The sequence below is a fragment of the Tubulanus polymorphus genome, chromosome 2, assembly GCF_964204645.1.
Source record: "Tubulanus polymorphus chromosome 2, tnTubPoly1.2, whole genome shotgun sequence".
Classification (NCBI taxonomy): Eukaryota; Metazoa; Nemertea; class Palaeonemertea; order Tubulaniformes; family Tubulanidae; genus Tubulanus; species Tubulanus polymorphus.
The window spans coordinates 23,285,922-23,312,285 of NC_134026.1; the positions used below are offsets into that span (position 1 = coordinate 23,285,922).

Below are 26,364 nucleotides of genomic sequence, written 5' to 3' on the forward strand. Positions count from 1 at the left end.
CTTTTTGAAAAAAAAGAAAAAAGAATTAAATAAAAAATTCTCTTGGCCTCGTGCGTGATGCGATGAGAAACTTTTATTTCGGCTTTATCTGATTCATGAACTGAATCACCTAGACCTAATGAGAAGGTCAGAGAGAAGAAGAGACATAGATTCATCCGAATGAATTATTTATTCAAATTGTCTATGGTATATTATAGGTCATTTATTCATTTTTGTAAATAGATATGTAAAGCCTTACTAATTTCTATGCAATGAACGTCATCTGGCCCTTTTGGGCGATAGCGCCCTTTTTAGATAAAGAAAGATATTTTTTGAGATTCATTTTGTTGGCTGCCTAATTATTTCAATACATCAAGATTTTGGATAGTCACGATTTTAGCTCGTTAAACTGGTTTGGGTTTGGGAAAAGCAGAAACACAATATACTATCTATCTGCTCTTAATTGTTGTACTGTTTGATTCTTATATCAAACGTGCAGTTTCTGCAAATCACACTGTCACAATTCAAGCATCGCTCTTTTGTGTCGAAAACGTCGCGGTGATAAAAAAAATAGATGCGCGAACACCGCGTAGGCCCTAGTGTACAGTGTAGATTACAGCATGCACGTTTCGGCCACCGTAAAACTTCGTCGCCTGAGTGTATATGTGTTGTTCTTGTGTTCTTTGTGCAGCGTGACGCGCCGCTAAAAGTGAACTGATTCTCTTCTCAAATTCTCCCATTCTGAGGGTCGTCCAGCTAAACAAAACATACAGGTAATTTATTCACAAACTATAGCATGTGTTCGTAATATTTATTCTCTTCCGAATATCGTGTAAATGAGTCGTATCAATGATAGAAATTTGTCGGAAATTGAGACGACCATGGTGGATCTTCGTGATGAAAAATCGCCATCTTTCCTCTATTCATGAAAATTCACCTACACAAATACGAAATGGCGACACTCCTAATCCAATGTTTGGCATATTTTTGTGAATTGTCATGCCATTATAATTATATATTTATTCAATCAGTTTGTAGGCTTATTATACATTAGGCATAGTAATCGTAGGCCTACGTATTAGGCTTTAGGCTTACTACTACTTTCTTGAAAAAATGATTCAAAAAAAATCTACTAAAGAAGAACATTGAAAAAGAATATTAGACATTATTCCAGTATTTTTTTCAAAATAGATAAATTGTTTGATACAGTAGACCTGCCTGGTACAGATCAGATCTGATGAAATCATTCCAGTTTTTAACAAAAGGCTCAAAAAATTGATAGGCCTAGGCTACTTTTTTTTTCTCCGCAGCAGTCAGTCAGAAAAATCCAGGCACATGCTTGGGAGGGGGGAAGTTTGGGGGTATCGAACAAACCCCCCTTAAATTTTTGAAAAGGCAGTACGAATAAAATTTGGGCTAAGATAAGAAATTTGGACGCAATTTTCACGTTTATTTGGAAAATGAAAGTGAATTCTCAATTAATTTATTCAGGTGCTCAGATATTTTTTTTGGCCTCTGGCTGAATGTGACGTTTAAGTTTAAGTTTAAGATTGAAAATAATGTATCTAAGATTTTCAATAGGAAAGTGCCCCTTTTGGGGGAAAAGTGCACTTTTCTTTATATGATACTGCCTCTCAGAAAAAACTGGCCTGAAATCATGCTGAAAATTTCTAAAGATAAAATCCTGGCGGTCAGGTCCCTTCATTAATCAGGTTTAATAGAATCCAGCCTGCCAGGTGTAAATAAATTTTAATTTGAGCCCATATTTATAATTTATTGTACATATATTGGGAGGAAATTCAACAGAGCGCCAGGCGCACTTAAACCAGTCCAATGAATCCAAGGTTAAGAATAGCGACAGGTGAAGGATCAAGGCCGTTGATGTTTACATCTATTGAATTAAACATGTTGCTTGTGAAATCAAGTCCATAAGAAATCAAAATTGGTGTAGCCTATTGGTTTTCCGTTACGTATTTCATTTTAGAAAAAAACTTTGGTTTTCCATGCCTATAATTACAAACTTAGTTCTCACGCTTAGGACAACAGAAGGAGATAAGCCAATTTATTTAAAGAATATTTCATAAATTTATTTTTTTTAATGAAGAATAAAATCCTGCTGGCCTGGTCCAGAATTTTCTCAAATCTGTTCTTTTTTTCTGTAAAAAAGAATACCTGCCTGCCTGTCCGGTCACTTCGGTGGGTAGAGAATGGGAGAACAAGGTAGCCTATCATTTTTTAAAGCATCACATTTTTATTTTTTGAAGCCCATGATTAAACGTAGAAGATAAAAGTCTGGATTAAACTACATGTGTATCTATATTACATTCAGGTTCTACTGTATCATGTACTAATAATACATGAACTTGTAATGAAAGTTACAGCAAGTAGACTAATATTTTATGTTTGTGTAGGATAAAATAAGGGATGACCCGTGTGCGGCGCGGTCGCTGTGGAAAATGTGAGGGCTGCATCAAAGAAGACTGCGGAAATTGTCATACTTGTAAAGACATGCCAAAATTTGGAGGCAAAGGGAAAATGAAGCAGGCGTGCAAGCAAAGGATTTGTATAGTAAGTACCGGTAACTTGACTTACTTCGTGTAGTAAAGGTTGATTTAATAATTTAATCAGAAGGTATTCTTACAATTTATGTTGTATTTTCAGGCCCCTATAGAGGTCACAGACTCACCATCTGAGAAGGATTACGTACCATCTTCTCACCCAGTGGGAGATACTCCATCAGCTGATGAGAAATCCACAAGCCCTTCCTCTACGCCAACATCTCCGGCAAAATCCCTCGGTTCTCCAACCCCAGAAAAACGTAAAAGTTTATCATCGAGCAAATTAGAAGACATTGTTAGACTGATTAAAATGCAAGCCCACAAAGCGAAAGAGACATTGCAAAATTTTGCTCCTGCTTCAACTAGCCCAGTAAAAGATGTGAAAACTTCCGAAATTTCTGAAGGGGAAGATAAGGTGGATGGTATTGATCATGACCAAAAATTTAGTAATGATGAAAGTTTAGTAGCTCAGGAGGCTGAGACTAATGTTTTACATAAAGTCCCACCACTGAGAATGATTTTGAAAGACCGACTGACTAGATCTGATCGTGCATCATCTGAACCTCCTCAGCAAACAGATCCGGTCGAATCTACTGAAAAATCAACTGTCAGACCACGACATTCATCATTGGATTCTCACTGGAAGGAAGTGGCTAATGATGGTAGTGTATTAAATGACAACGAAGACCTTTTATCTATGACAAAAAGGCGAATAGGTCGATCTAAAAAACAACGCAAAGCGCGTAGACCTAGCAGAGTGTTGGTGAAAAAAGAAGACCTTTCAGAATCTGACAAAGTTACGGAAAATTTTGATAATGATGATAATCCTCTGACAGGTGATACAAATTTTGAATTTGATAATTCAGCTGAGAGTGTAGAGATACTAAATAATGCTGAACTTAAGCCGAAGCAAAGAAAAAGGAGACGTCCTAGCCGCTCTAGTGTAGATCAAAATTCACCTATAGAAAATCTGGCTAAATCTGAAAGAATTCGACAACGAACAATTTCATGTGCATCTTCTGAGTTGAGTGTTGAATCAAATGAAAAAAGTATCAATGAAGGATCGGACGTATCGATCAAAAAGCCAAAGAAGAGTGGTAGAACTCCGAAGAATTCAATGAAATCATTAAGCGATATAGAAGGCATTACTCAGCATCCAAAACAAGTTGATGAATCTATCATAGCTTCTAAGAAGCGTGGAAGACCAAAAAAGAAAAATTTAGACGGCATTTCAACTGAGAACGAAGATCATTGCGATGTACCATTCAATAATAATAATGTTATTTCTGGAGCAGTAGAGGAAAACAAGACTTTGAATGAGCCTATAAAGTTAAAAAGGAAAAGAAAACCAAATTTAAACATCGATGAAATATTGGCAGGTTTGGATGAATCTGATGAAACAACCACTGGTAAAAAGAGGAAGATCGATACTAGTCATTATGTTGACACGATCACTGAAATACCAGCTATGGAGAAAGGATTAGTTGATGAAAAATGTAGGGCAGCCTCTCCCAGTGTAGCAATTATGTCTGATACTAAGTGTGACATTACAGAAAATGTGAAAACACGGCATCGAAAACGCAAGTCAATAAATAATACCTCGCACATCGTTCATTCGGTTTATGCTGAAGTGCACGCTGATCAATACAGAAACGAAGAAAATGACAGCCAAGATCAAATTGACGAAGACATTATGAAGACAGATTTACATGACAATATTAGTAGCCCGAAGAAAAGAGGACGACGAAAGAAAAAACAGAAGTTTTTCGATGATGAACAAAATACTGGCAAATCTTCAAAAACTACATCTCCAGAAGTATCAGATAAAGAAAATAAAGATGATAATTCAAGTGATATTGTAAAATCCGATGAAATAAGTAATGCCACTTCTGCAACCATTGATGAACTTCAAGATGAAGTTATCACACGTAAACGAGGTCGGCCAAGGAAAAAGTTGCCTGTAAGTTTGGGCAAGAAATTTACTGAAAAGTATGCCATGGTTCAGGAGAATCTATTGAACAATGAAGAAACCATTGAAACTAATGGTGAAGCCAGTACACAAACGCCCGAAAATAATGTTCAGAAACCCACCGATGCAGTGACCATTGAGCAAAATTTACCAGCAAATAGTGCGACTTCCATGGAGCTAAACAATCTAACATCAGGAAAAGTAATTAGGCGGAAGAGGAAGAAAAAGTTTCGATTTTTCATTCGTAAGGGTCATATTAAGAAAGATTTATTGACTAATCCTAAAGATGAGGTGGCTAAATTTGCTGAATCTGATCCTGAAATTAAAATTCGAAGGAAACAGTCGGATAAATCTACAAAGAAACCTGATTTGACGAAGTTGAAGGCGAAACCATTGAAAATTGGAATCAAATATGAAGATGAAGTCGATTTTGAAGCTTCAGAAAAAACAGTAAACGTAGTAGCCAGTACAAGCAAAACTGTACCCGCTGCAATTGGTGCTCAGAAACACGCAGCTCTTATCATTGGCCCAGTCACTAGAAGAAAATCTAAAGACTCGGATTCAGTGACATCTGATGCCTCAGTTAGAACAGCCAATTCCTCATCAAGTCAAAGGAGTTGTAAAAGGCTTACTGATAATGTTGTCATTTCTTCAAAAGATAAATCAAAGGTCACGAAAAATGCAATGAAATCGGATAAACAAACGATGTTCCGACGTATGATGAAACGCAAAAATCATCATTTGAAATCGCTATCAACTATAAGTAAAGCAAAAGTGAAAAAGATGCGTGCTACAACTACTCAACAAGAAGCTGTGTTGAAGAAGAAGGTTTATGCGAAAGGAAAGGCAACAAAAACTGTGTCACCAATATCTAGCAGAAAAACCCGAGGTCGTCCACGAAAATCTTCTGAAAATGAACCAACATCCGTCGAAGCTACTAGTACTACTAGTTCAGCACTAACCACTCCTGTTGTAGGATATGAAGTAAGTGTTTTCCTGGTTTTTAACATCTATGCAAGCTGCATCCCATGAATGAATATTTCAATTATTCTTATTGTTTCAGAACACGTTCGATGAACCAACTTCGACGATGGATCTCAGCCCGCAGATAATTGTGCACCATTTGACTCTCGGTGAGGTCCAGTGGGTAAAAGATATCCATTACTATGACACTTGTCGGCGGTGTATGGATGTTAAACTCGAGAATAACAAATGTCCGGATTGTAATGCTGAATATCGCAAATCGTGCGTTCTAAAATCTGTGCGGGCTTTACTAGGAATCCGGTGCATCGAAAACGGTCATGAATCGTGGCAGGAATTCATGTTCTACACGAGCCATCTACGCCATTTGCTGCGCGATCGTAATGTCGATATGTTTAATATAAACTCACTGAAGGCAGTATTACTCGATGATTCGGATCCGTTAATTTTCCATTTCTCGGCTACCGACGGTATAATAAATATCCTCGATCTGAATCACGTCAATTCGTTTAGTGGCTCGTCATCGGGATATTCAGAATCTCCTGCATTAGCAACATCGTCGTCGTCGTCTTTATCCGCGGAGGATTCTACGGCTCTAGTGCCAGCCGTGTCGGCTCCAAGTTTAACTTCTTTACCATCGATTGCTTTGCCTCCTAGCGTTTCGACGAGTAACTTTCCGGAACTCGCTGATCAAGTACAAAACATCATGCACAATATAAGCGGTTATCGAATAATTCAATATCAAAGTGCCGCTGCTACACAGGTGTTCGGACATCATTCAGCGTATTAGTACCATTATATGCAATACTATCTATTTAACATTGCACAAATGGCCCATAAGCTTAATAGATTATTTTCTACTGATGAAATATCTTGTATAGATCTTCTAATTATCATACTGATTAAGATTAATATTTGTGTATCTTGTAAACTGAAAAATATTTTGCGTACCTAGCATACAATCCATGAGCCTGAGTTTTTGCCACCAGTGCAATGTTGATTTTCCATCAATAAATCCCTTTGTAAATATATGATCAGCTAACCAGTGTTTGTGTAATAGTTAGCTTATGTATTTGAACATGTACTTACTGTAGATTTAACTGTTAGCTTTTTGTGATAAACTACGCATGATTCTTCTTTGTTGTCTTCCACATGTTATTAATTGTCGAATTGTTAACCCGAAAAATTGAATCAAAAAGTAAATTGTTAGTCTCCTGCATTTTGATTGAATTCAAAGCACCTCGTCCTGATTTTCATACGTCACTGGTAGTAGTAATTGCTCATCACTTTGTTAATGATAATTTGTATCTAATGCAAGTTTTATCACCTCACTGAATTTTCACTTATTGAATTGCTTGACCTTTTTTTTTCAAAATATGTGTTCGACCGATTAACTAGTAATGCTCAGTTAAAAATGTTAGCGATTTCTCATAATTAATTATATATGTACCTATCATAGCATTAGATGTTGTATTATCATATTGCAGCCCTTTCTCATTCCTGTCTTCCGCTGTTACATTTGAGTTGAAGAACTCCCTTCTTTAAAAGTTCAAAATCTCCATTTGATTTCTCACATAATGTTTTGATGCCTGTGATACTAAAAATGGAATATTACGAATTAGCCTAAAAGCACATTAAAAGTGTAATTGTCAAAATGAAATACTATTTAGATATAGTGGAACCTCATTACAATGACCTCTGAGATAGCTATTTATCGGTTATTACTTAAAACCTAGAATTTCACCCCAAATAGGACAATTTGAATAATCTCATACTGAACTATATATATAATGAACTATCTGTAATAAAAGATTTTCTGGTCCCCTGAAATTCGTTGTTACAAGGTTCCACTGTATTTTCATTCTGAAAAGGGGCATTGTCAATAGTAAGTAAATGTATATTGAACTGAATGATGATGTATGTATTGTAGTATTGTATATTTTCATTGATAGTTTTATGTTAGAACTATTTTACCAATTAACCAATCATTTTAATCGTTAAAAGAATACCGGTACATGTTTTGAGGCTAAGGCATTCCTAACATGTGGAATTGTTTTATTCTTTTAACCATCCACTAGTTGTACAATGTTCATCGTTGGTTTTAGTGCATGCCTTTTTATGAGAATTTACACAAATTTTGATACAATTAGGAAAAAAACACGAATGATGTACGTAGTAATGTGAATGGAATTTGACTACTTCCCGTTTTAAAGCAGTCATTATAAGCGTTATCGAAATTTCTGGGGGTAAATGATGTAAGATATAAGATTTTAGTGCACTCAGTCGACTGACCTATTTAACGCAATTTAATGGCACCACGTTGATTTTCTTTTTCATTTTGTACGCATGTATTTTGTTATTTGATGATCACCAACATTCCATTCAATGTTAAATTATATGAAAATATTTTGATCCTTAACGCTTGTACGAGGATATTTGCGTCCCAGCATTCTTCCTTCAACGCCTTACTCACTCGATTCGGGAGTGAAATAATTCTACAACGCATTAGGGTAAAAGCAAGGTTCGTAATCAACTGAGGATTTCATTTGAGGGATTAGATTATCAACTTGATTATTGATTATCACCGAGTGTAATCTATTGAAGTACCGGTACACCTCGTTGATCGCGTCGAAGAATCTGGCGCATTAGGGCTCATTCCATGTAGAAAAACATAACATAGTTATTGTGCCAAAATGTTTCCGAATCGAAGCTGATTAATCAGTTTTTTTTTTTGGTTTATCTTCCGTATTGTTTTGCCGTGTATTGACCTCCGAACGAAAGATCGTAACTTCGGGAATCAAACTCGTCTTACTGTTTAAAAATACTGTCTTGCTGATATTTTATTGAATCTAAATAACTTGCACAATATCCATAGTTTTATTAACTTAAAAAAAAGAATAGTTGATGCTGTATTTATACATAAGAAATAAACTGCTTTTCAAGCTGTAGTACGTTAATTCCTTGATCGAGAATAACATAATTTAGTATGTATTGAGTATTTACGAGAATGCCTTCATTTTTCTATGTATCGCTGTGAATTGTTAGACCAGTGATAAGTGAGGTCGTACCTTGAGCATTCATGTGAAAAATGTCTAATTTCCATTTTGCATATGCTTACGTGCGGAGTGTATTTACCCCGTTTGCATTTTGTCTCGACCTAGTCTGTTGATTTTTAGACGATACACGAATTATTCCTAAATTATTGTAACGATTCGTGCGCAGACACCTCGTGATCGAGTTGTTAGTATACATAAATATATTTTCATAGGGAGCAGCTTCCCCAAATAAAGGCATTTATTTACAGTGAATTCATACATTGTTATTTGTTTCTTGGCTTTATTTTAAAATTGGAGATGGAGATGTCGAGGATCAGGTTGGAATTGGTTTTTACATAATTTTGATTGTCTATACACTGCAAACCCGAGGAAGTTGGACCGAATTCTGGTTCTATGTGAGGTCAAGTCTGGACTAGGCTCTCCGTCTCCCGCTGATCATCATCATTACACAATGCCCTGGTGTGGATTCGGACCTACTCGATTGGATGATCCGGAATGTTTTTCACCGTTGCCGTTAACTCTCTCTTTGGATCTTCTGCCGCGTGCGAACATAGCTGTCATGCTATCCAAACTTTGTTTTTGTTTCTGAAAGTAAATTCTTAAGTATTAGATATAGTGTGGCTCGTATATGTGTGTAGCTGATCATAAGAATTTCTTTCAATACTCGACAATCGATTAAGTCAATTTAGATACATTACCATATATTCATCGTCTTTTCGGTTCATTTCTTTAGTTCGTCGATAATGCTACAAATAGTTGACAATTATGGCCTGAGAAGATCTGCCCGATTACTACCGATCGAAACAATGAACCTTGATTAAAAATATCCTTACCACTGTAGCCATGAATACAATGAGTACAGCTTGTACGAAGAAATGTATTGCTCCGAGGACGTACAAACAATACAAATCAATTCGAATCATTAGATCTGGGTTGTACTTAAAAACTGCCATGGTTGCCATTTGTATAGCTTGGGCTGCTAGTAACGTTATCGATATCAATATGTAAATGTCCTGAAACAGCCAACAAAAATACCCAGTAAAAACTGTTTTCGTACGTACAGTCTTCGTTGTGGGTCTGATCATCTTATCTGCAAATGCAATCGCAACAAAAACAAACGAGAAGATGAAGGATGAATCCAGAACAATTAATAAAAGGCCAACATGATATACAAAAAAAGAAACCATTTGCAAACTGGGTACGACGAGATTCCGGATTATAGCACCACAATGTGCATAAGACCTGTGATCTACGTATTAGAATTGAAATCAAACAACAGTTAAGTCTCAGTAACAACTAAATCGCTCGTTGGTATTTGCTGGGGGATTCGCTGTAATTCGTAAATTCATAGACTGTAGAAATTATGAACGCGTTCATACTTACCAAATACGTCAGGTAAGATATTGGCGGTAAGCTTTGTTTTATAGTTGATTTGAAAGCGACACACGTCAGCAATAAGGTGAACGTTATGACCAAGCGTGCTTTGAAGTTTAAGGGCACTTCGCTATAAGCTGTAAACTTCAATGTAGTAACTATAAACTGAAAAATATAAGATACGTACTATTTCTGTTGTACGGAACTTTATTTCTAGAGGACTTTGTATTTTGGCGCCAGAGGTCTTCATCGAAAATGTTGAAAAAGTGCTAACTACACGCGCAATATACTAATGTCACTGAAATCGAATTGATATGCTTAACAAAATTGTAATGAGGCCTACCATTATGAAAATTATGTTCCATACGTAATAACCAGGGTTCCGTTTGACTGAACATGTAAAATCTATGCACGATTTCAGGATTTCCTTTCTGTCGGTTTGTTCTTCTCTTCGTATTCTGTTTGACGTCTCGACGTGTTGATAAAGCGTCCATTCGTCTTGGTCCAGACACGAGTGAATGTCAACGGTTGACATTTCACAACGATCAGGTATCAATTCGACTTCCTCCACCGGCCGTTGACTGCTTACTTGTACTGTTAATTCCTAAAATGAAAGGGGCTCCAAAATAGAATTTTGCAGGTCTATATCTTCCATCCATATATGATTAATGAAATGATACTACAACATTGCTCATTTTTCACGAAGTAATTATCAAAGTAGTTAGAAAGAAAAAAAAATTTTAAGTACAAAGACTGTCGATTTTTTGGGGGTTAGTTTGTAGATTATACCTGCACATCAAATGGAAAATCTTCTAACTCCAGTGTTTCAGTAAATACTCCTTTGATGTTTTGATGCATCGTGATGACTGGATGCCGATAACCTGGTTGATGGTTACTCACTGAATATGTAGTGGAAATCTTCAGTCCATCATCCGTGCAGTTCAGGATTGCTATTTCGGGGCGCCATAGTTTCTCAAAATTGACCGTCGATAATTCCTGAAATGGATTTTGTCGGTCGTTTTAGATCTATAGCTGCTTCACTTATGAACAACACAACGGAGAACGTGGATTGAGAAGCTGAAAACTAGGATAAAATTGATAACCTTATCTGTCATGTTGGCTAAATGTGGTTCCGGCCATTTTGTTTGAACGAATATTTCAGCTTTGTACAATTGTTTCACCGTATCGACGTCTATTATCTTCTTGTATCCAACTCGCACTTCGACTGAAACCTTTAGAGAAATGTATCTCAAAGTTACATTCTTAAATTGTAATACCTAGATAAGCATCAATTAACGCGTACATTTTATATCTGCACTTTTTCGCTCAGGGATAACATAGGATGATTGAAAGTCACGGTCCTTTTCGCCGAGGCGTTATATAAACAATCACATTATCAACCCGAAAACCTAAGGTCACTCGACTTCATTCTCTACGCAGTGTATGCACATTGAGTATAGCCGTTGTTAAGTGGCGTCTACGAGAAACGAGAAACATGGCAGGGAAACAACGTTTCCGACATCAAACATGTTTGATTCCGTGTTTCCGTGTTTCCATGTCTCCCTGTGTCGTGTGCATTGGGCTTTAGCCATAACCAAAACCTTTTATAAACGCAAAAAACAATATGATATAATTATGTGGATACAACCAATAATTGTAAAACATTGTTTTTACAAAATGAGAAAATTTCCATCGTGTTATCGACGAGTCAAGCAGTTCTTCTCATGGAAAATACATTGTATAAACCTCTTAGATGAACATTTTGATTTTTACATTTTACTTTGAAATGTGGTAATATTGTTGATATAAGTACAATGATCAATTGTACTAAATATCACGTTTCCTTTTCATTGGAAACCGTTACTTAATGTTTTGTATGTGTCATATGTCTGAAACAGATGGTTGCGAGCTTTATGATTAGTATAGTTTAAAATGCATTGTGAATAATAATGTAGGACTACGTATATCACAGACCTATTTCTATATGAATATTACGGCTATAATTCTCCATCCAAATCCCATTATTTGCACTCACCTTTTCGGATCTGCGTGGTTCTTGTTCCAGGTCTTTTACATCGTCGCTAAATACTTTCTGGGAGCTATCGCCTCTTAGAACTTGAGTATTTTCTTTCACCGCATTTGTCAAATCGATCAACAATCTAGAAATTTCGTCTTCGTCGATCCTTTTTCGCCGCCCGCTTTTTCGTCGACCGTCGGTGTCGTGCGGAGATTGTGGGCCGTTATTTCTAGATCGCACCCGTTCATCAGTGGCCATTAGGGGACTGTCTTCAATCAATGGTAACGACATTTCGAACTCAAGAAAGGTCCTTGGGTCTCTAGAATAATACTGAATCCAATACCCTTTACTTCTTACGTCTATGCAAAATGTTCGATGTCTTTTAACCCAAATAATCTGTTCTCAATAATTTATGTACATGTACATATTATAGACGAAATCAACAAAGTTTTGTCACGTCTCTTTGTTTGAAAATCGGTAATATCATTGTCAGCTCTTATGACACATTAACTTTCGATTTAATTTGCGGCATCTGCTTACGTTCGCTAATCCTTTTTCATACGGTGTCCCATCAAAACGATCTTCGATTTTCTAATAGTGTTGTCGTGTTAATAACCGCTCGTATGGCGAAGTGCGACATACAGCACGGGTGACCATGACGCCAATGATCAGGTCAGAAGGCTAAATAGAACTGTATATGCAAACCGACAACAGTACTAAATCCGTCACTGTGTCTTAAAGACCGGTTCCATTCAAAATGTTTGTTCATTAAATTTTTCTTCTAGTGTATAGTGAACAATCGCATTAGTACAAGCTTTTCTCAAAACACGAACCTTTCTTAATCCTTGTACAACACGATACTTGTTTCAGTTGCTGATTAGAATAGCAAATCCGTTTAGCGAAGTTGCTAATTTATGAGCCAATAACCGGTAAATGAAATGGAGGTCCATGGTGCTAGTTGGAATAATCGCTGAAAAGGAAACTTCGATATTTTAGCTGCATTTAAATAGCTCGCCAACATAGAAAGCAATAATATGAAATGATGTAGTCCGGGACGAATTACACAATATCACCGACATAAACACGCCATGCATAACTAATATGACAATCTGCAACCTCTGCCGAGAGAACAATAAATTCATGAACTCCCCATGTACGGCAATAGGGTAATAGCTACAATAAAATTCTCGCCACTTGTGCTGCAAATAAAATGACGGGATCGTTTAGAGTTATTGAAAATGTTTTGTTTGTTCTGTTATACGCGTTTGAAGCGCCGGCTGCTGGATCTATAGACGCGGCAGGTCGATCGGTTCTTCCATCGGTGTTCCACAGCCACATGGGGATACGTATGTCAGGTTTTTTCCAAATGAAACGAGTTATTTTTTAGTTCTACGACTTCATTATTTATCATTTTAAGATATTGCAGTGAGAAGCTATGCGAAAAAATATAACTTTGATTGGAAATTGTGTTTAGTACGACATTCGAAAACGTTAGTTGATTTAGTTCTTTTATTTGACTGTATGTTTGAACGAATGCGATGAGGCAAAACTAAAAGATAAGGGTAAAGGATAGTACCGGATCCATAGACATGGAAATCTGAAGTCTCGGCTTCTGAAAGTGAAAGATTACATAATGGAAAATTCTAATTGGAAATTTGAAAAAAATATGTAGTTGACCTAGTGCACGTTCTATCGACCTGTTCTCTTTTATGTGCCATCAAAACAATTCTTTGTATTTCATTTCCATATTATGTGATTTTCAATATATATATCTACATATGTCTACCTATCAATGGACGATTCGGGTGGGGCGAATTATTTCGGTCTATATAGTATTAGCCTACATATTACACTTGGCGAGTTCAACATAAATCAAACATCTTCACGTCGATTTCGCGCAGTAAAACACACTTCATATCTACGGATATCAATCCAAATCGAATAGCAATATTCTACGATGGATCTCGAAGAACGTCTCATAGAATTGGGAAACCGGGGTCGGTATCAAATTGTTAGTTTTATTTTGTATGGATTCAATTATATGACGGTCGTCTTTCAGCATCTTGGAATGGTCATGTACGCTAGGGATGTTGAATACAGATGCAACGTAAGTATCAAAGAAGGCTAACTTAATTTCTTACTTAGTAACTTACTTACTTACTTACTTATTTACTTAGTCACTTACTTAACTTACTTAGTTACTTAATTATTCTGTTTCTTACCATTCTTTTCTTCCGTTGAAAAAATATTATTGTGTTAGGGAATAATCATCTAACCTTAAATCCAATGTCAATGAATATTTCTTATAAACCATTATTCAATTGTTAAATGTACATTATTATTCTATCGATATTATAACTTATTATGTACTATTACAGTTGCCAACGGGTGCAGATCCAAACATTTCGGTGCCTGTAATTGAACGTGGGGGCAAACTAATTGAAAGTCATTGTACGATAAATAACTATGCTGTAACACCAAATGGACAAATGATAATGAATGCTACTTCAAAGTGTGATTTGTTAGGGTGGAATTTCCCTGGCATCCGCCACATGGAAACCATGGCAAATACGGTAAGTATACGTACAGTACTGCAAGTGTAGTTCAAAAAAGAGTACATGTTTGATTAAATCATAAAGAATATTCTAATGTCTTTTTTAAGTCACAGGAAATATACATTTTTTCTGTTATATTTGCAGTGGTTATTGGTCTGTGACAAAGCTTACCTTAACTCGTTGATGATATCCGTTTATTTCCTGTGTGCAGCAATAGGTGGTGTTGTATTTGGTCATTTAGCCGATCGGTGGGGGCGAAAGCCATTAATTTTTATCCCTGCCATACTTCAAGCTCTGTTTGCTGTGGGGGTTTATTTTTCGACGGATTTCACCTCGGTTGCCGTTTGGAAAGGACTCCAAGGGTTCTTCGAACAGGTACCAAAATGCACAATTGTATGCAAATCCTTATGCGTTTTGAATTGTTAATAAGTGTGAAATCCATTTTACGTAATATACGTGACACACTTTGTACGTATTCATTTTTTATGAGTGAAATGTTAAATTCAGGGAATTCTCGTCACGAATTGGGTGATTTGCGTGGAATTGTTTGGTCAACGAATACGACCGATCGCCGGTATAACTGTATACGGTGTTTTCTGGGTGCTTGGTTATTTGTGGATGTTGCTTATGTATATGTTAGTCGTTGATTGGAAGTTGGTTCATCTGATTCTCTCAATTCCCGCTGTGACGATAGTTGTCTATATCTGGTAAGATTTGGGACCAAATATGAAAAAATAGAACAAATACTGGAACGTTATTCGGGTTATTGTCATAGGAACACGAGTAATCAATCAGTATTTTGATAGGATAATGAAATTGATAATGTTGAAATTTCAAAAGAAATTCTATCGTCTCATCAATTCTCAAATAGGATTATATCCAATATCACGAGAAGTTCTAAACGCTGTTTCTATCTGTGATCTGATTTCTTAGGTGGCTAGGCGAGTCTCCTCTTTGGCTTCTACACAAGGGTAACCTCGACGCTTGTCGCAACTTGATACGTCGAGCCGCTCGAACAAACAAAAATCACGTTCTGTCAAAGCATCTTGACCCGAAGCACTGTCCGCTTCCCTCGAAAAAACCGGATATCAGCCCTGAATCGGGATGCTGTTCGATTCCTATTGCCACAAACAAGCATTTGAGAAACAATATGCTAGCGATGTTTCTAATAACGTATGTCCAAATGACGACAACTATGAATTCATCATTAATCATCGATGTAATTTCCTCTGACACATCAACTCTCGTACATTAACGTTTTAGATTTTGTGTCTGGTGGGTCTACTACGATCTGGCGATCTATCCACAAGCCTGGACAAACCATGTGATTATTGACCGAATAATCAATATAGCTCCTACTGAGATTCCAATTTCTATCGTTCTTCCGATTATTCTCTTCAAAAGGACAACGTGAGTAACGATATCACGAGTTTGAACATGAACCAAACAGATCTCAATTTCCTAAATGATGGATTCGAAAGAAATACTAATCAATATTCTTTATGGTGAACATCATTTTATTGTTTAGTTAGTTGACAAAATCGCCATGATACACAAGTGAAAATTTAGTGAAATAGTTTTTATCAGCTAATAGCTTTTATTTCGTTTACACAGGATCAGCAGAAAGAATGTTCTTATTACTTTTCTACTTTCGATGGCCTTGGTTCTTTCAGTTGCTGCAGCATTGCCTAATAGTTCTTGTAAGAATACTTTCTATGAAGATAATCATGAATACTTTTTCTTTGTTTATCAATCAAACTACAAATCTATTGATTATTCATTGTTTTACTTGGTACGGTTTAGATCGTCTTAAACGTTTAGTACCGGTACCCGGGAGTACTATGTGGTATTCTAATTTTCTAATTTTCAGCACTTGGAGACAGTATATCAAAAGTTCGGATGCCCCTTGTCTTAGTTGGTAAATTTTTCATAAGTGGATGTATGGCATTGTGTTTCCTTTTTGCTGTTGAACTTTCCCCAACATCGGGCAGGTACGAACCATACTGTCGTTAACAGTTTCAAAAATATAGTTTTTTGATTCGTAAGTGATTACTATAAGTTATGATTATAGACATTTTCACATGTTAGTAAATATAAAGTGAATTTTCTTTCTAGGGCAACGTTTATGGGGCGGTGTTTATTGTGTGGTGCACTCGCTGTTGCCATCTGTGTCCAGATTCAGCGTATTCTGTCGGTAAGTAGGCCTACGTACTTCGATGAGCAACAATCATTTTTTTTTCAATTCAATTCACAAATGAAAGATTTTCTTATATAAATAATTTTTCCGTTTATAGAATTTATTTGAACGTTTATCACGAAAACATATAAATTTCAGGCGTCACTTTATCCAAGATCCAGTTATGTTGTGGATGTTGCTTTAGGAATTGTCGCGACATGGGCAGCCTTTATTCTTCCGAACTATACGGCGTTGGATCCAATGCCAGAAACTGCCGTTGAAGCTAACCACGTCGGCCGAAGAAAATGGGTAATCCATGAAAAAGTGATTTGCACGAAATCACATGAAAGCATAGTTATGGGATCCGATATACAATTATATCCAATTGGGATGGCGACCGGGTCACTTGGTCTACGATCAACTGGAGAGGAACAAACACGGGTAATATGGGTCGAAACATGTCAAACTGAAGAAGAGCTGCCTGGAAGTCCAGAAGAACCGATAGATAACAGTCAAACTGAAGAAGAACTGATAGAGGAAAATTCAGAAAAACCCAAAGAAGAATGTCAAACCGAAGAAGAGCCAGCGAAAGAAAAATCAAAAGGACCGATAGAAGAGAGTCAAACTGAGCAGAAATCAGCAGAACCTATAGAAGAAAGTAGAACGGAAGAACAACCAACAGAAGAAATTATACAAGAACCTAAAGAAGAAAGTCAATCTGAAAAAGAACAAACAGAAGAAATAATGGAAGAACCGCAAGAAGAAAGTCCAACTAAAGAAGGACCAACAGAAGAAATAACAGAAGAACCGCAAGAAGAAAATCAAACTGAAGAAGAACCAATAGAAGAAATAATAGAAGAACCTAAAGAAGAAAGTCAAACTGAAGAAGAATCAACAGAAGAAATGATAGAAGAACCGCAAGAAGAAAGTCAAACTGAAGAAGAACCAATAGAAGAAATAATAGAAGAACCGCAAGTAAAAAGTCAAACTGAAGAAGAATCAACAGAAGAAATAATAGAAGAACCGCAAGAAGAAAGTCAAACTGAAGAAGGACCAACAGAAGAAATAATAGAAGAACCGCAAGTAAAAAGTCAAACTGAAGAAGAATCAACAGAAGAAATAATAGAAGAACCGCAAGAAGAAAGTCAAACTGAAAAAGAACCAACAGAGGATATAATAGAAGAACCTAAAGAAGAAAGCCAAACTGAAGAAGAACCAATAGAAAAAATAATAGAAGAACCGAAAGAAGAAATTGAAACTTGGGAAAAACCAGAAGAGTGTAAAGAAGAAAGTCAAACTGAAGAAGCGCCAGTGGAAGAAAAGTCAGAAGAACCTAAAAGTCAAGTTGAGAAAGAATTAACTGGACAAGAATCACATGAACAGATAGAGGAAATTCAAACAGAAGAAGGGTCACCGGTAGATGAAACTACAATAGTTCACGATACTGATACTTTGACCAGTGCGGCGGCGTGGCCATTGATGAATGCCCCGATTGAGAAAGAGTTAACAGAAACACAAAGTTTACATATGAACATATTTGATGACGAATATGAAGACGGGGATGAAGAAATACTCGAACCTACCGATGAAATGTTTATATCACGAGGTGGAGTTACGTGTACAACTTCCGTTGCAGATTTCAGTATGCAATCAGAAATGGAGGACTGATATGGGAGAAAATCTAATTCAAGAAAGCTTAATCATAATGCTTCATCATTATATTATCTAACGTGTATGATGAGATGAACAGCGTGAAACCTGGACGGTACTTGTAAATGGAGGCGTGCATTACAGTTTACGTTTGACAACATTGTATTTTAACGCCTTGTCGATTGAAACTAATAAAGACACATTTTTAATTACAATTATTATTCAATTTAATGTCGCTTACGTGATACATGACAAGAGGCCACCAATCATCCGCACTTTATCAAGGAACCAAATAGTTTGGTAAATAGTTTGGTACTTTTGATGCTTTCAAATGACGTTGAAGACGTAAATCGGCGGAGCTTGGTCATCAATAAGAAACAAAGGGAGCGATTCGTACTAACGGAACCTCGTTACAGCGAACTTCACCGGGACCAGAAAATATGTTCGTTATAACCAATAGTTTGTTATATCCAAAATAAAACTCATCAAATCAAATGTTCTTATTCGGACGAAATTCGATATTTGTTATATCCGATGGATCGTAATATCTGAGTTTGTTATAACAAGGTCCCATTGTAGAATTCGGTGCTATGTGCACTGAGTCTCGAGTTGGTATTCCAACTGCGGTACCGGGTACCTTCTATGAATCGAAGAATAGTTATTGTCATTTTACCTCTCCCGTCCTCCTATCACCATTTAAGAACGTACGATTTTCAAAGTAAAATATTTGTTCTTTCGAGTAAGTACGGCGCGACGAGTACCGGGTACAATAAAAGTTTTTTCTCCAATTCAATTATTAGCAAAACATTTTATTGAGGGAAATAGAATAATAAAAGAAACAACTGGTACAAAAATCTTAGAGAATCAACGCCGTGATTTTAAGCTTGTTCTATTTTCATCGAATTTGAGCATGGTTCTGTCGAGTTAGCCGCGCTGGTTATAGACTGGTTGTCGGTCCTCGGTCCACTATATCCGTTAAGTTGGTCAGGGAACCGTATGGTGCTGCCACCTACAAAGTGCCATCTTATGACGTATGCGGAAGTAAACTTGAGAAAAATAAAAATTTTTTACTTTTCAAAAGTGTTATATTATTGAAACCCGGTGGAAAGGATAGTACTATGAAAAGGCGTTTCATCTGTTGTTTTTTCTTGTTATGAATAAGGTAGGCCTATGAAGAAATCGTTAAAATATGTCTATTTACCGTCGTCGGTGGCCTATTTTGCCGCTTTTTTGGGTGACGACAGCATTCGGAGCTACTGCCTGCAGTTTAGTTTAGGTGTCCCTAATGGTTATGTACCTTACCTTGCCGTAACACTATTCTTTAATAACACTAGCGCCACCCAGTGGATAGGTGACCCAAACTGCAGTTAGACCATTACTATATATATAGTGTTAACTAAAGTAACAATAAAATCATTAGGCCTATTGGGTTTAGGGTTTCAATAGGGTTAGTGTCGAGAGGGTCCAGAGGGTTCCGTTTAACCGCTAGGGATAGGATTAGGGTAAGGTGAGGTACTATAGATAGTTAAAACATTCGGGTGGCTTTCAGCGAGCTCGGTGGTCTAGTGGTATGACGCTGCGCTAGTAATTTACTAGCCTGGGTTCAAGTCTCGCTCTATCTGCTATATTTTCTCTAACTCTGTTCTCCACTCTTTCCTTGAATTTTCGAAGTCGCGCACCTCTGTGCGCATGCGCGGCGTAAATCAGCCAATCAGCGACGATGTACGGTAAAATAGCGGAAATAAATACTCGGCCGTATACGGTAAAATATCCACTGCCTTCCATCGCAGCAAGCTCAGCAGTCAGCATACGAGCATGCTCAGTATGAATTAACTGGTTGCCAGGTTGGTAACGTGGTAACGTTGTATGCACATTCTTGATTCAATTTGAGATGGCACTGCTACTGGTTAGGGCCACAACATGTACGATGATGTTAAGAAGTAGACTTACCATGTCCATGATGACATGCCTGTCGAGGCATCTAAACCACCACCAAAACGATGCTGGCCCCAGAACTTCCTTAAAACAATAATGCCCCTCATGTCGTCAGAATAACTTCCAAGAATATTGAGTTAGCGAATCGCTCAATTTCAACCCCACTATCAGTAAATTGATGATGATATCCTTGCTTGGCTAGTCTAGTATAGTATCTAGCCGGACGTTGTTCCCAAAAAAAATGCATATACATTGTTAGGAGAACCTGTTCGTCATCTGGTATTCAGGCTAAATCTTTGGCGAGGTCAGTCAATTTGCATATGAAATTCTAAATTTCGTCCTACTCACCAGTCCAAGCAACTACAACTTTACCGACCAAGCAATTTCTAAAATTAGATACCGGCTACAAGAAAATAAGAATTGATGACAGCGTTGATTGACTATAGCAGCTCTAATTGATTTTTTGCAGGATCGTCCTAATTGAAAATGGCTCGAAATCAAGTGAATAACAACAGTGGAGCAAAGTATCATAGACTTACGAAGACATCTGATGGAGAAGGATATGTCGATTTGCAGGTATAAATATGTCAACGGCTATTTTCTTTGACATAAAGCGAAAAATTGAAATGATTTCTCATCATGAAAAATTCAGCTTCCAAATTCTTGTTGTGGTTTAAAAGATTTATGACATACTCGATGAGGTAATCTTCGTTTGAATTGCATATCAAGTACAGTTAATGTACTCTTTGACATAACAAGTGTCTGTGGCATCCATTGATAATTTTCGTTCATTCGAAAACCCTTTGAAAGTGGACAAATGCTGCTGACTGATTGTTTGGATTCATTATTACTCCGATACATGCTGAGGAATATGGGCTTACAGCCACCATTTAGTGGCTATGACCTGGAAAATTGGTGATGACAGCAGTGGACACCTTGCAGCTGACACCATACCCATCGTCCACTGTTCATTAGAGTTCAAATTTGCTAAATGCTATAAGGAGCTTACTTTGTGGTGAAAAATGATTAGATACTCTCGGAATATACAATTTGTGCTCGAGCTTATGAGCTACTAGTCTGGATTTATCTGTCTCTGGCATGCGCTATACATAAATCTGATAGAATTTCTAATCAAATGAAGGCTTGTTTTACTGACACATGTCTGGATTTCTTACATATACAATTCAGTGTATGCTCAGTGTACAGCTGCTCGAGTTTCACAAAATGTTTTATAAGTGATTTCTTTGACTGTACGTTTCAAACTTAAGAAATACTGAAGAATGTCGGTAAAAAGTAAAAATCTATCATTGACGGAATCTTTGATAGCTAAAGATGTTGATAATCCGTTTGTTGAAAACGATCCACCTCAAACTGAGTCATTGCTGAAACCTTTAATGGTATGTGCATGTCAGCAATCTATAAAGTGAAGAGAAATCTATCAGAAGTTGACACAGATAATTACTAAATTTGTACATTAGGTCTCAGGATGAATACCAGTGTGAAATATTGAATTGTCAATTGTAACTTATTCAACTCTTTTAGTCACTGGTTGGTCTTTTTCTAATTTCAGTTGGTGGCTTTTCTGCCAAAATTCTTGAAATACTAAATATAGAAATGTTTTTGTTTCCTTAGTGGAAGAAACCTCCATCTAAAATTCCATACAAAGCAATTTTGCTCGCAACTGCGCTGTTTGTGGCTGGATCATTACTCATCATAATTGGTGCCCTCCTTTTAGCTGGTTACATTGATGCAAAGGTGAGTTACTGAACAATTGTACAGGTATCTGAATATTTTGGCTGAAATGATGATTAGCTAATGACGATCTATTTCTTATGCTTGCAGTATGCTGATCGCACGTGGCCTGTTCTGATTCTTGGAGCATTGATGTTTATACCAGGAGCCTATCATGTGCGTATCGCGTACTATGCTTACAAAGGATATGCTGGATATTCATTCGACGACATTCCTGAATATGATTGACAATTTTGCTTCTGTAAGATGGACTAAATAAAAAACATTCCTCTAGCATCAATTTGTCAAGAGGGCATAGTTGAAGCTGCAAAAGTTCTACATTTTATGGTGGAGGATCAAGAGTTTATGGAGAACTGAACTAGTAATCGTAATTAGTCTCTTTTGAGATATAATGCCATTTTACTGCCATCCCCATCCGATCCAAATAAGTGTATATTCTCATCGTCAAAACCATCTCTGTACATAGCATCTCATCATTACTGAATAAATCATCTACTTAAATTATTGTTTCAATTCTATGCTTTATGTTGTTGCTTTTCATTCTAAAGGTTTAAAATGGATAGCAGCCTTTCCGTCAACAGTGATTTAAAAATAAGTCTGTTGTATGATGATTAATGATTTAATAAAATACTCTTCATAGTTAACACATCATTAGAATAATCTTAATTTTCAATACATCTCTATCTAATAGCTAGCTTATGTTTGATCGACGTCGATGGTAAGATCTACTTTTGTCATCTCTGTCGGTTTACTAAGACCACCTCCACGTAGTCCTGCCAAGAAAACTTGTGGTTTCGGTACATTAGTATAGTTGTCTTGTTTGGTCTGTGAGTATTGGTCCCTGAAACAAGACAAAAACATTCATGATTAAAACCTGTATGATGAATACTTGGCACAATGTACATATTTATGATTAATGTACTTACTTTGGTAAATAGACTTGCGTTACATTGTCTCTTCTCAGATTGCTCAAATTTGTTTGAGTTGAATGAGTGATTTTTGTTCGTAGATTTGCCTAGAATTGAGAAGAGACACATAAACAGTAGTGAATTCATATGTATTTTCCTCAGTTCATTTCAAAATTAGAAGATATTCTACGTACCAGTTTGATTGCCTTCCTACGTAGCTCCCATTCGTTCCATTCATAAGACTTAACGATGTTTGATTCGAGAATGTGAGTATCGGTCTGTGTCCCGCTGTCACATTTTGTGACCGGTTTCTCTATCATTTTACCACCACTTTCCTTGCCCTAAAAACCATCAAATAGTTGACTTTAAAAGAAAATCGATGTGAACAAATAACTAAACTAGGGTCACTTGATTGAGATTACGTACCTGTGAATAAGGTGTAATTGTAGCAAACTGAGTATGAAGCTCTAATAGCTGGATGAGTTCAGGGCTTCGTTTTGCAGCATCTGCTACAGCCTGTATGTAACTGCAAACGATTCAATAGATTATCAGTAAATAACACAGAAAGTTCCACGGCTAGTTTGTACATGAGTTCTACTTACAAATCAGGGTTCGACGCAAATTCAACGGCAGCTTTTCTTGATGAGAAAGAAAAATAATTATCACGATAACGTAAAACACCGATCTGAGGATTAGCAGGTACTAGTAGACGATCCGATGTAACCAGTATCCAGCCACAGTAACCCTACACATTAGAATGCGAAAATATGTAATGTAATATGTAATGTAGGGAAGCATATTAATCCAAATATACAATCAGTGCAGTTTTTACCTACCTTGTAGCTTAAAGGTAGCCTATTGAAGTTCTTGGTTGTTTCTGGGAAAAGCCATTCCTGCTTTTTGAATTCATCAGGATTAATACATTCTTCGGGTATGCTAGTCTGAAAATAAAGGGCAGCTTTTATCAGTTCTGTAGCTTCATTTCATACTTAGGTCACGATGTTATAATGAATATGCCTTACCTCTTGAATCCTCTCTTCATCTGTTTTGATTACGACATCAGACAGGAATGGAGCCAAGAATTCATCACTAAACAATTCTCTTTGACCCTGTGGAAATAAATGACTTTGTCTGTGTTGTACCAACTGTGAAAAATGCACAACTCTTATTGGTCAATTGATCACTTACACGAGTAAATGGTTCTAAACTGGCAAGAATATTGCTGAGTACACTTAATAATACCATCTCATCTTGGAATCCACACCACAGCTGGGATAAGTTTATAAACTGGGGCTAAAATATCAGAAATTTACATTATATAATGGCACAATTTTACAGCTAATGTCATGGAAACATCAAATAATTTTCAGTGCTTACATAAACCTGTGCTGTAGGAACAGCAGTCTTGGACTGGACTGTATTTTGAAGTTGTTCCATACGAGCTGCTAGCTGTTGCTCAAGCAGTTCGACCTGTTGAGCGCAGGCAATAATATCATTCTGAAATGAGACATTTCCAGCAATGAAGCAAAAATAAAAGAATCAATTTCATAACTAAAGAAATACATTGAGTTTACTTACTAGTATAACTCGTAGATAAGCTTCATGTTGTCTACTGTTGATTAAAGCCTCTTTCAACAGTCCGTCAGAAGGTCCTGACTGTTTTGAATCCTGTTCACGCATCTTTTCCAGTAGTGCCGTGTAGCGATCAGATACTCTCAAAGACTGCTGAATTTCTGCATCAACATTCTGTGTAGTAGCAGGAACTGCTTCATTCAGGATTGCCGGCACTGGAATCAAACATTATATTTTTCTTCATAAATTTAGTCATGCTAAGAAATTTGGGGCATTGACCACCATATATAAAGTTCAAATATTTAAAAGAATGCAAGGAAAGTTCATCTGTGTTTGATCATTAAGTTCTGACGTTATTGAAAGAACTATAATACTAATGATACTTACAATCATCTATACCTTCACCTCCTTTGCCACACTCCTTGTTGAACAAGCGAATACCAGTGACAATCTGCGTAAGTTCCTGTAATTGACGTTCCTTATCACGTTTGGTAAGTGACATGAATGTTCCAAGTTCCGTTTGTGGGAATACACTTTGAAGAGCAGCTGAGATGGAAAATCAAGGCTTCAAAATTAAAATTTCAAGAACCATAACATAACGAATGTAAAAAACGAAGACTTTGTTATATTTACCAGTAGCTTCTCTGACAACTGCTATATCTGTAGGACTTCCTAATCCAGACCTTAACAACACCGCGGAAACAATCTTCCTGTAGAGGCTTTCTAATTCTTCCCTTGTTCTCGCTCGACTGTCTGTTATTTCTCTGATTACAGGCTGAAGTCTTGATTCTAATACGCGTCGATGTTCCTCGAGGAAATCAGATCTTGTTGTGTAGTTCATGTCGAAGTACACCTGCATTTTGATTGTATCTAAAGCCGGTGAACGAGTGTCCATTAGACGGTCCACACACAGCTGAAAAATAGATCCAATAGTTACTTCCAGTTAGTTACCTACAAGACCAGACAAGGGATAGGAGTAGACAATTCATTTTCTACCTTAATCAATTTCTGGACATCATCTTTAGTGAGAGTCCGGTCAACGTTAAATTCATTCACTGGATCTAATACAACAGCTTTTACCTAAAAAAAGCACATAGTTTAATGTATCGAAGTAATTCGAAGAAAATTGATACTAGTGAACTACTCGTCTCAGTATACATACCATAAATGCAACAAGGGTTTCAGAAACTGCTTGTCCTTTACTGGCACATTCTTGAGCAATTTCTCTAATTATATTTTTAATGACACTTTCCGCCTGAGCCCGTGACATCTTGAAATATGTCAAATGACAGCAAAATACACTCTGACTGTTGGATCAGGACTTGACAGAGTATAACTATGAAATAAAAGTAAGAAAAGGAAATTGAACACTCTAATCACTTAGCAGGCAATATGATTTTAGGGCCTGGCTGGTAGGGGGGGGGGGTTAAGTAGACCCTCTTCTCTTGCTCTACGAAAAAGACTTCTGGATGAAGTTGGTATTGACAGTAACTTAAGTAAGATAAAAATCAACTATCTACAGATTAAAAGAATTTAACACGATGATCTCTAGGGTGAGATCGAAACGTCATGTCTTCTATATACTTTAGATTGAATAAATAAATTCTTGTTTTTAAATTCTTTTCTGTAGATAGTGGGTTTTTATCTTTTATATCCGTTCACCACGTTTGTGTGTGGTTATCGTTCTATTATTATGGTATTGACAGATGTGATGATTTGGTGATTTTCTAGGCCTATCAATATCTCTGAAGTTAGGGCCTATCAATTACTTTGATTATTACATATTCACCTTTTACAAAAACGGATGCTTTAAGCGCTTTTCAATGTGCAGATGCAACTTCATGAAATTGTTTACATTCAAGTCATGGAAACCAAACCCGGA

General features: G+C 36.7%; 5 protein-coding genes across 14 annotated transcripts; 3 read left to right on the plus strand and 2 right to left on the minus strand.

Annotated features, from left to right (window-relative positions):
- The first annotated feature begins 666 nt into the window (after window positions 1-666).
- On the plus strand, window positions 667-8,424 carry LOC141900101 (uncharacterized). Its single transcript, XM_074786834.1, has 4 exons — window positions 667-752; window positions 2,391-2,547; window positions 2,641-5,490; window positions 5,570-8,424. The coding sequence occupies exons 2-4, from the start codon at window positions 2,404-2,406 to the stop codon at window positions 6,275-6,277; spliced, it is 3,702 nt and encodes a 1,233-aa protein (XP_074642935.1). The 5' UTR covers window positions 667-752; window positions 2,391-2,403; the 3' UTR covers window positions 6,278-8,424.
- Window positions 8,425-8,787: 363 nt separating this feature from the next.
- Window positions 8,788-19,545, minus strand: LOC141900104 (uncharacterized). Of its 3 annotated transcripts, none has more exons than XM_074786840.1 (9): window positions 19,517-19,545; window positions 11,953-12,904; window positions 11,021-11,149; window positions 10,707-10,913; window positions 10,261-10,521; window positions 9,927-10,082; window positions 9,377-9,556; window positions 9,242-9,289; window positions 8,788-9,128 (listed from the first exon to the last, which is right to left on the minus strand). In XM_074786840.1, exons 2-9 carry the CDS (start codon window positions 12,223-12,225, stop codon window positions 8,988-8,990), a joined length of 1,395 nt encoding a protein of 464 aa, XP_074642941.1. In that variant the 5' UTR covers window positions 12,226-12,904; window positions 19,517-19,545; the 3' UTR covers window positions 8,788-8,987. The 3 variants fall into 3 exon arrangements, with proteins under 3 accessions (XP_074642941.1, XP_074642940.1, XP_074642942.1); XM_074786839.1 differs by lacking the exon at window positions 19,517-19,545 and adding an exon at window positions 14,661-14,769; XM_074786841.1 differs by lacking the exon at window positions 19,517-19,545 and adding an exon at window positions 12,998-13,035.
- LOC141900102 (organic cation transporter-like protein) lies at window positions 13,716-18,530 on the plus strand. Its single transcript, XM_074786836.1, has 10 exons — window positions 13,716-14,041; window positions 14,313-14,507; window positions 14,634-14,864; window positions 14,997-15,196; window positions 15,423-15,662; window positions 15,753-15,899; window positions 16,104-16,189; window positions 16,360-16,480; window positions 16,605-16,683; window positions 16,825-18,530. The coding sequence occupies exons 1-10, from the start codon at window positions 13,892-13,894 to the stop codon at window positions 18,331-18,333; spliced, it is 2,958 nt and encodes a 985-aa protein (XP_074642937.1). The 5' UTR covers window positions 13,716-13,891; the 3' UTR covers window positions 18,334-18,530.
- On the plus strand, window positions 19,320-22,578 carry LOC141900105 (transmembrane protein 230-like). 7 transcript variants are annotated; one of them, XM_074786842.1, is made up of 4 exons: window positions 19,320-19,477; window positions 20,720-20,826; window positions 21,883-22,005; window positions 22,093-22,578. In XM_074786842.1, exons 2-4 carry the CDS (start codon window positions 20,737-20,739, stop codon window positions 22,228-22,230), a joined length of 351 nt encoding a protein of 116 aa, XP_074642943.1. In that variant the 5' UTR covers window positions 19,320-19,477; window positions 20,720-20,736; the 3' UTR covers window positions 22,231-22,578. The 7 variants fall into 7 exon arrangements, with proteins under 7 accessions (XP_074642943.1, XP_074642947.1, XP_074642949.1 ...); XM_074786846.1 differs by lacking the exon at window positions 19,320-19,477 and adding an exon at window positions 19,554-19,603; XM_074786848.1 differs by lacking the exon at window positions 19,320-19,477 and adding an exon at window positions 19,572-19,591.
- A 34-nt stretch (window positions 22,579-22,612) lies between these two features.
- LOC141900103 (cilia- and flagella-associated protein 206-like) lies at window positions 22,613-26,344 on the minus strand. 2 transcript variants are annotated; one of them, XM_074786838.1, is made up of 15 exons: window positions 26,272-26,344; window positions 25,645-25,818; window positions 25,479-25,562; window positions 25,116-25,395; window positions 24,870-25,028; window positions 24,489-24,697; window positions 24,288-24,380; window positions 24,099-24,203; window positions 23,933-24,019; window positions 23,747-23,851; window positions 23,513-23,655; window positions 23,337-23,436; window positions 23,105-23,251; window positions 22,929-23,017; window positions 22,613-22,843 (listed from the first exon to the last, which is right to left on the minus strand). In XM_074786838.1, the coding sequence occupies exons 2-15, from the start codon at window positions 25,750-25,752 to the stop codon at window positions 22,699-22,701; spliced, it is 1,854 nt and encodes a 617-aa protein (XP_074642939.1). In that variant the 5' UTR covers window positions 25,753-25,818; window positions 26,272-26,344; the 3' UTR covers window positions 22,613-22,698. The 2 variants fall into 2 exon arrangements, with proteins under 2 accessions (XP_074642939.1, XP_074642938.1); XM_074786837.1 differs by having other exon boundaries at window positions 24,288-24,407.
- Window positions 26,345-26,364: the final 20 nt, after the last annotated feature.

What these genes read in the sequence shown, in the direction of transcription:
- LOC141900102 (XM_074786836.1), top strand. Translation starts at nt 13,892, where the DNA reads ATGGATCTCGAAGAACGTCTCATAGAATTGGGAAACCGGGGTCGGTAT. An exon ending in ATGTTGAATACAGATGCAAC is followed by an intron (nt 14,042 to 14,312) that starts GTAAGTATCAAA and finishes GTACTATTACAG; the next exon opens with TTGCCAACGGGTGCAGATCC. An exon ending in AGATTCAGCGTATTCTGTCG is followed by an intron (nt 16,684 to 16,824) that starts GTAAGTAGGCCT and finishes TATAAATTTCAG; the next exon opens with GCGTCACTTTATCCAAGATC.
- LOC141900101 (XM_074786834.1), top strand. Translation starts at nt 2,404, where the DNA reads ATGACCCGTGTGCGGCGCGGTCGCTGTGGAAAATGTGAGGGCTGCATC. An exon ending in GCAAGCAAAGGATTTGTATA is followed by an intron (nt 2,548 to 2,640) that starts GTAAGTACCGGT and finishes TTGTATTTTCAG; the next exon opens with GCCCCTATAGAGGTCACAGA. An exon ending in CTCCTGTTGTAGGATATGAA is followed by an intron (nt 5,491 to 5,569) that starts GTAAGTGTTTTC and finishes TTATTGTTTCAG; the next exon opens with AACACGTTCGATGAACCAAC.
- LOC141900104 (XM_074786840.1), bottom strand. Translation starts at nt 12,225, where the DNA reads ATGTCGTTACCATTGATTGAAGACAGTCCCCTAATGGCCACTGATGAA. An exon ending in AACCACGCAGATCCGAAAAG is followed by an intron (nt 11,150 to 11,952) that starts GTGAGTGCAAAT and finishes ATTTCTCTAAAG; the next exon opens with GTTTCAGTCGAAGTGCGAGT. An exon ending in TATCTTACCTGACGTATTTG is followed by an intron (nt 9,557 to 9,926) that starts GTAAGTATGAAC and finishes TGGCTGTTTCAG; the next exon opens with GACATTTACATATTGATATC.
- LOC141900105 (XM_074786842.1), top strand. Translation starts at nt 20,737, where the DNA reads ATGGCTCGAAATCAAGTGAATAACAACAGTGGAGCAAAGTATCATAGA. An exon ending in AAGGATATGTCGATTTGCAG is followed by an intron (nt 20,827 to 21,882) that starts GTATAAATATGT and finishes TTGTTTCCTTAG; the next exon opens with TGGAAGAAACCTCCATCTAA. An exon ending in CTGGTTACATTGATGCAAAG is followed by an intron (nt 22,006 to 22,092) that starts GTGAGTTACTGA and finishes TTATGCTTGCAG; the next exon opens with TATGCTGATCGCACGTGGCC.
- LOC141900103 (XM_074786837.1), bottom strand. Translation starts at nt 25,752, where the DNA reads ATGTCACGGGCTCAGGCGGAAAGTGTCATTAAAAATATAATTAGAGAA. An exon ending in TTCCTACAGCACAGGTTTAT is followed by an intron (nt 24,204 to 24,287) that starts GTAAGCACTGAA and finishes CTGATATTTTAG; the next exon opens with CCCCAGTTTATAAACTTATC. An exon ending in TTTGCGTCGAACCCTGATTT is followed by an intron (nt 23,437 to 23,512) that starts GTAAGTAGAACT and finishes AATCGTTTGCAG; the next exon opens with TTACATACAGGCTGTAGCAG.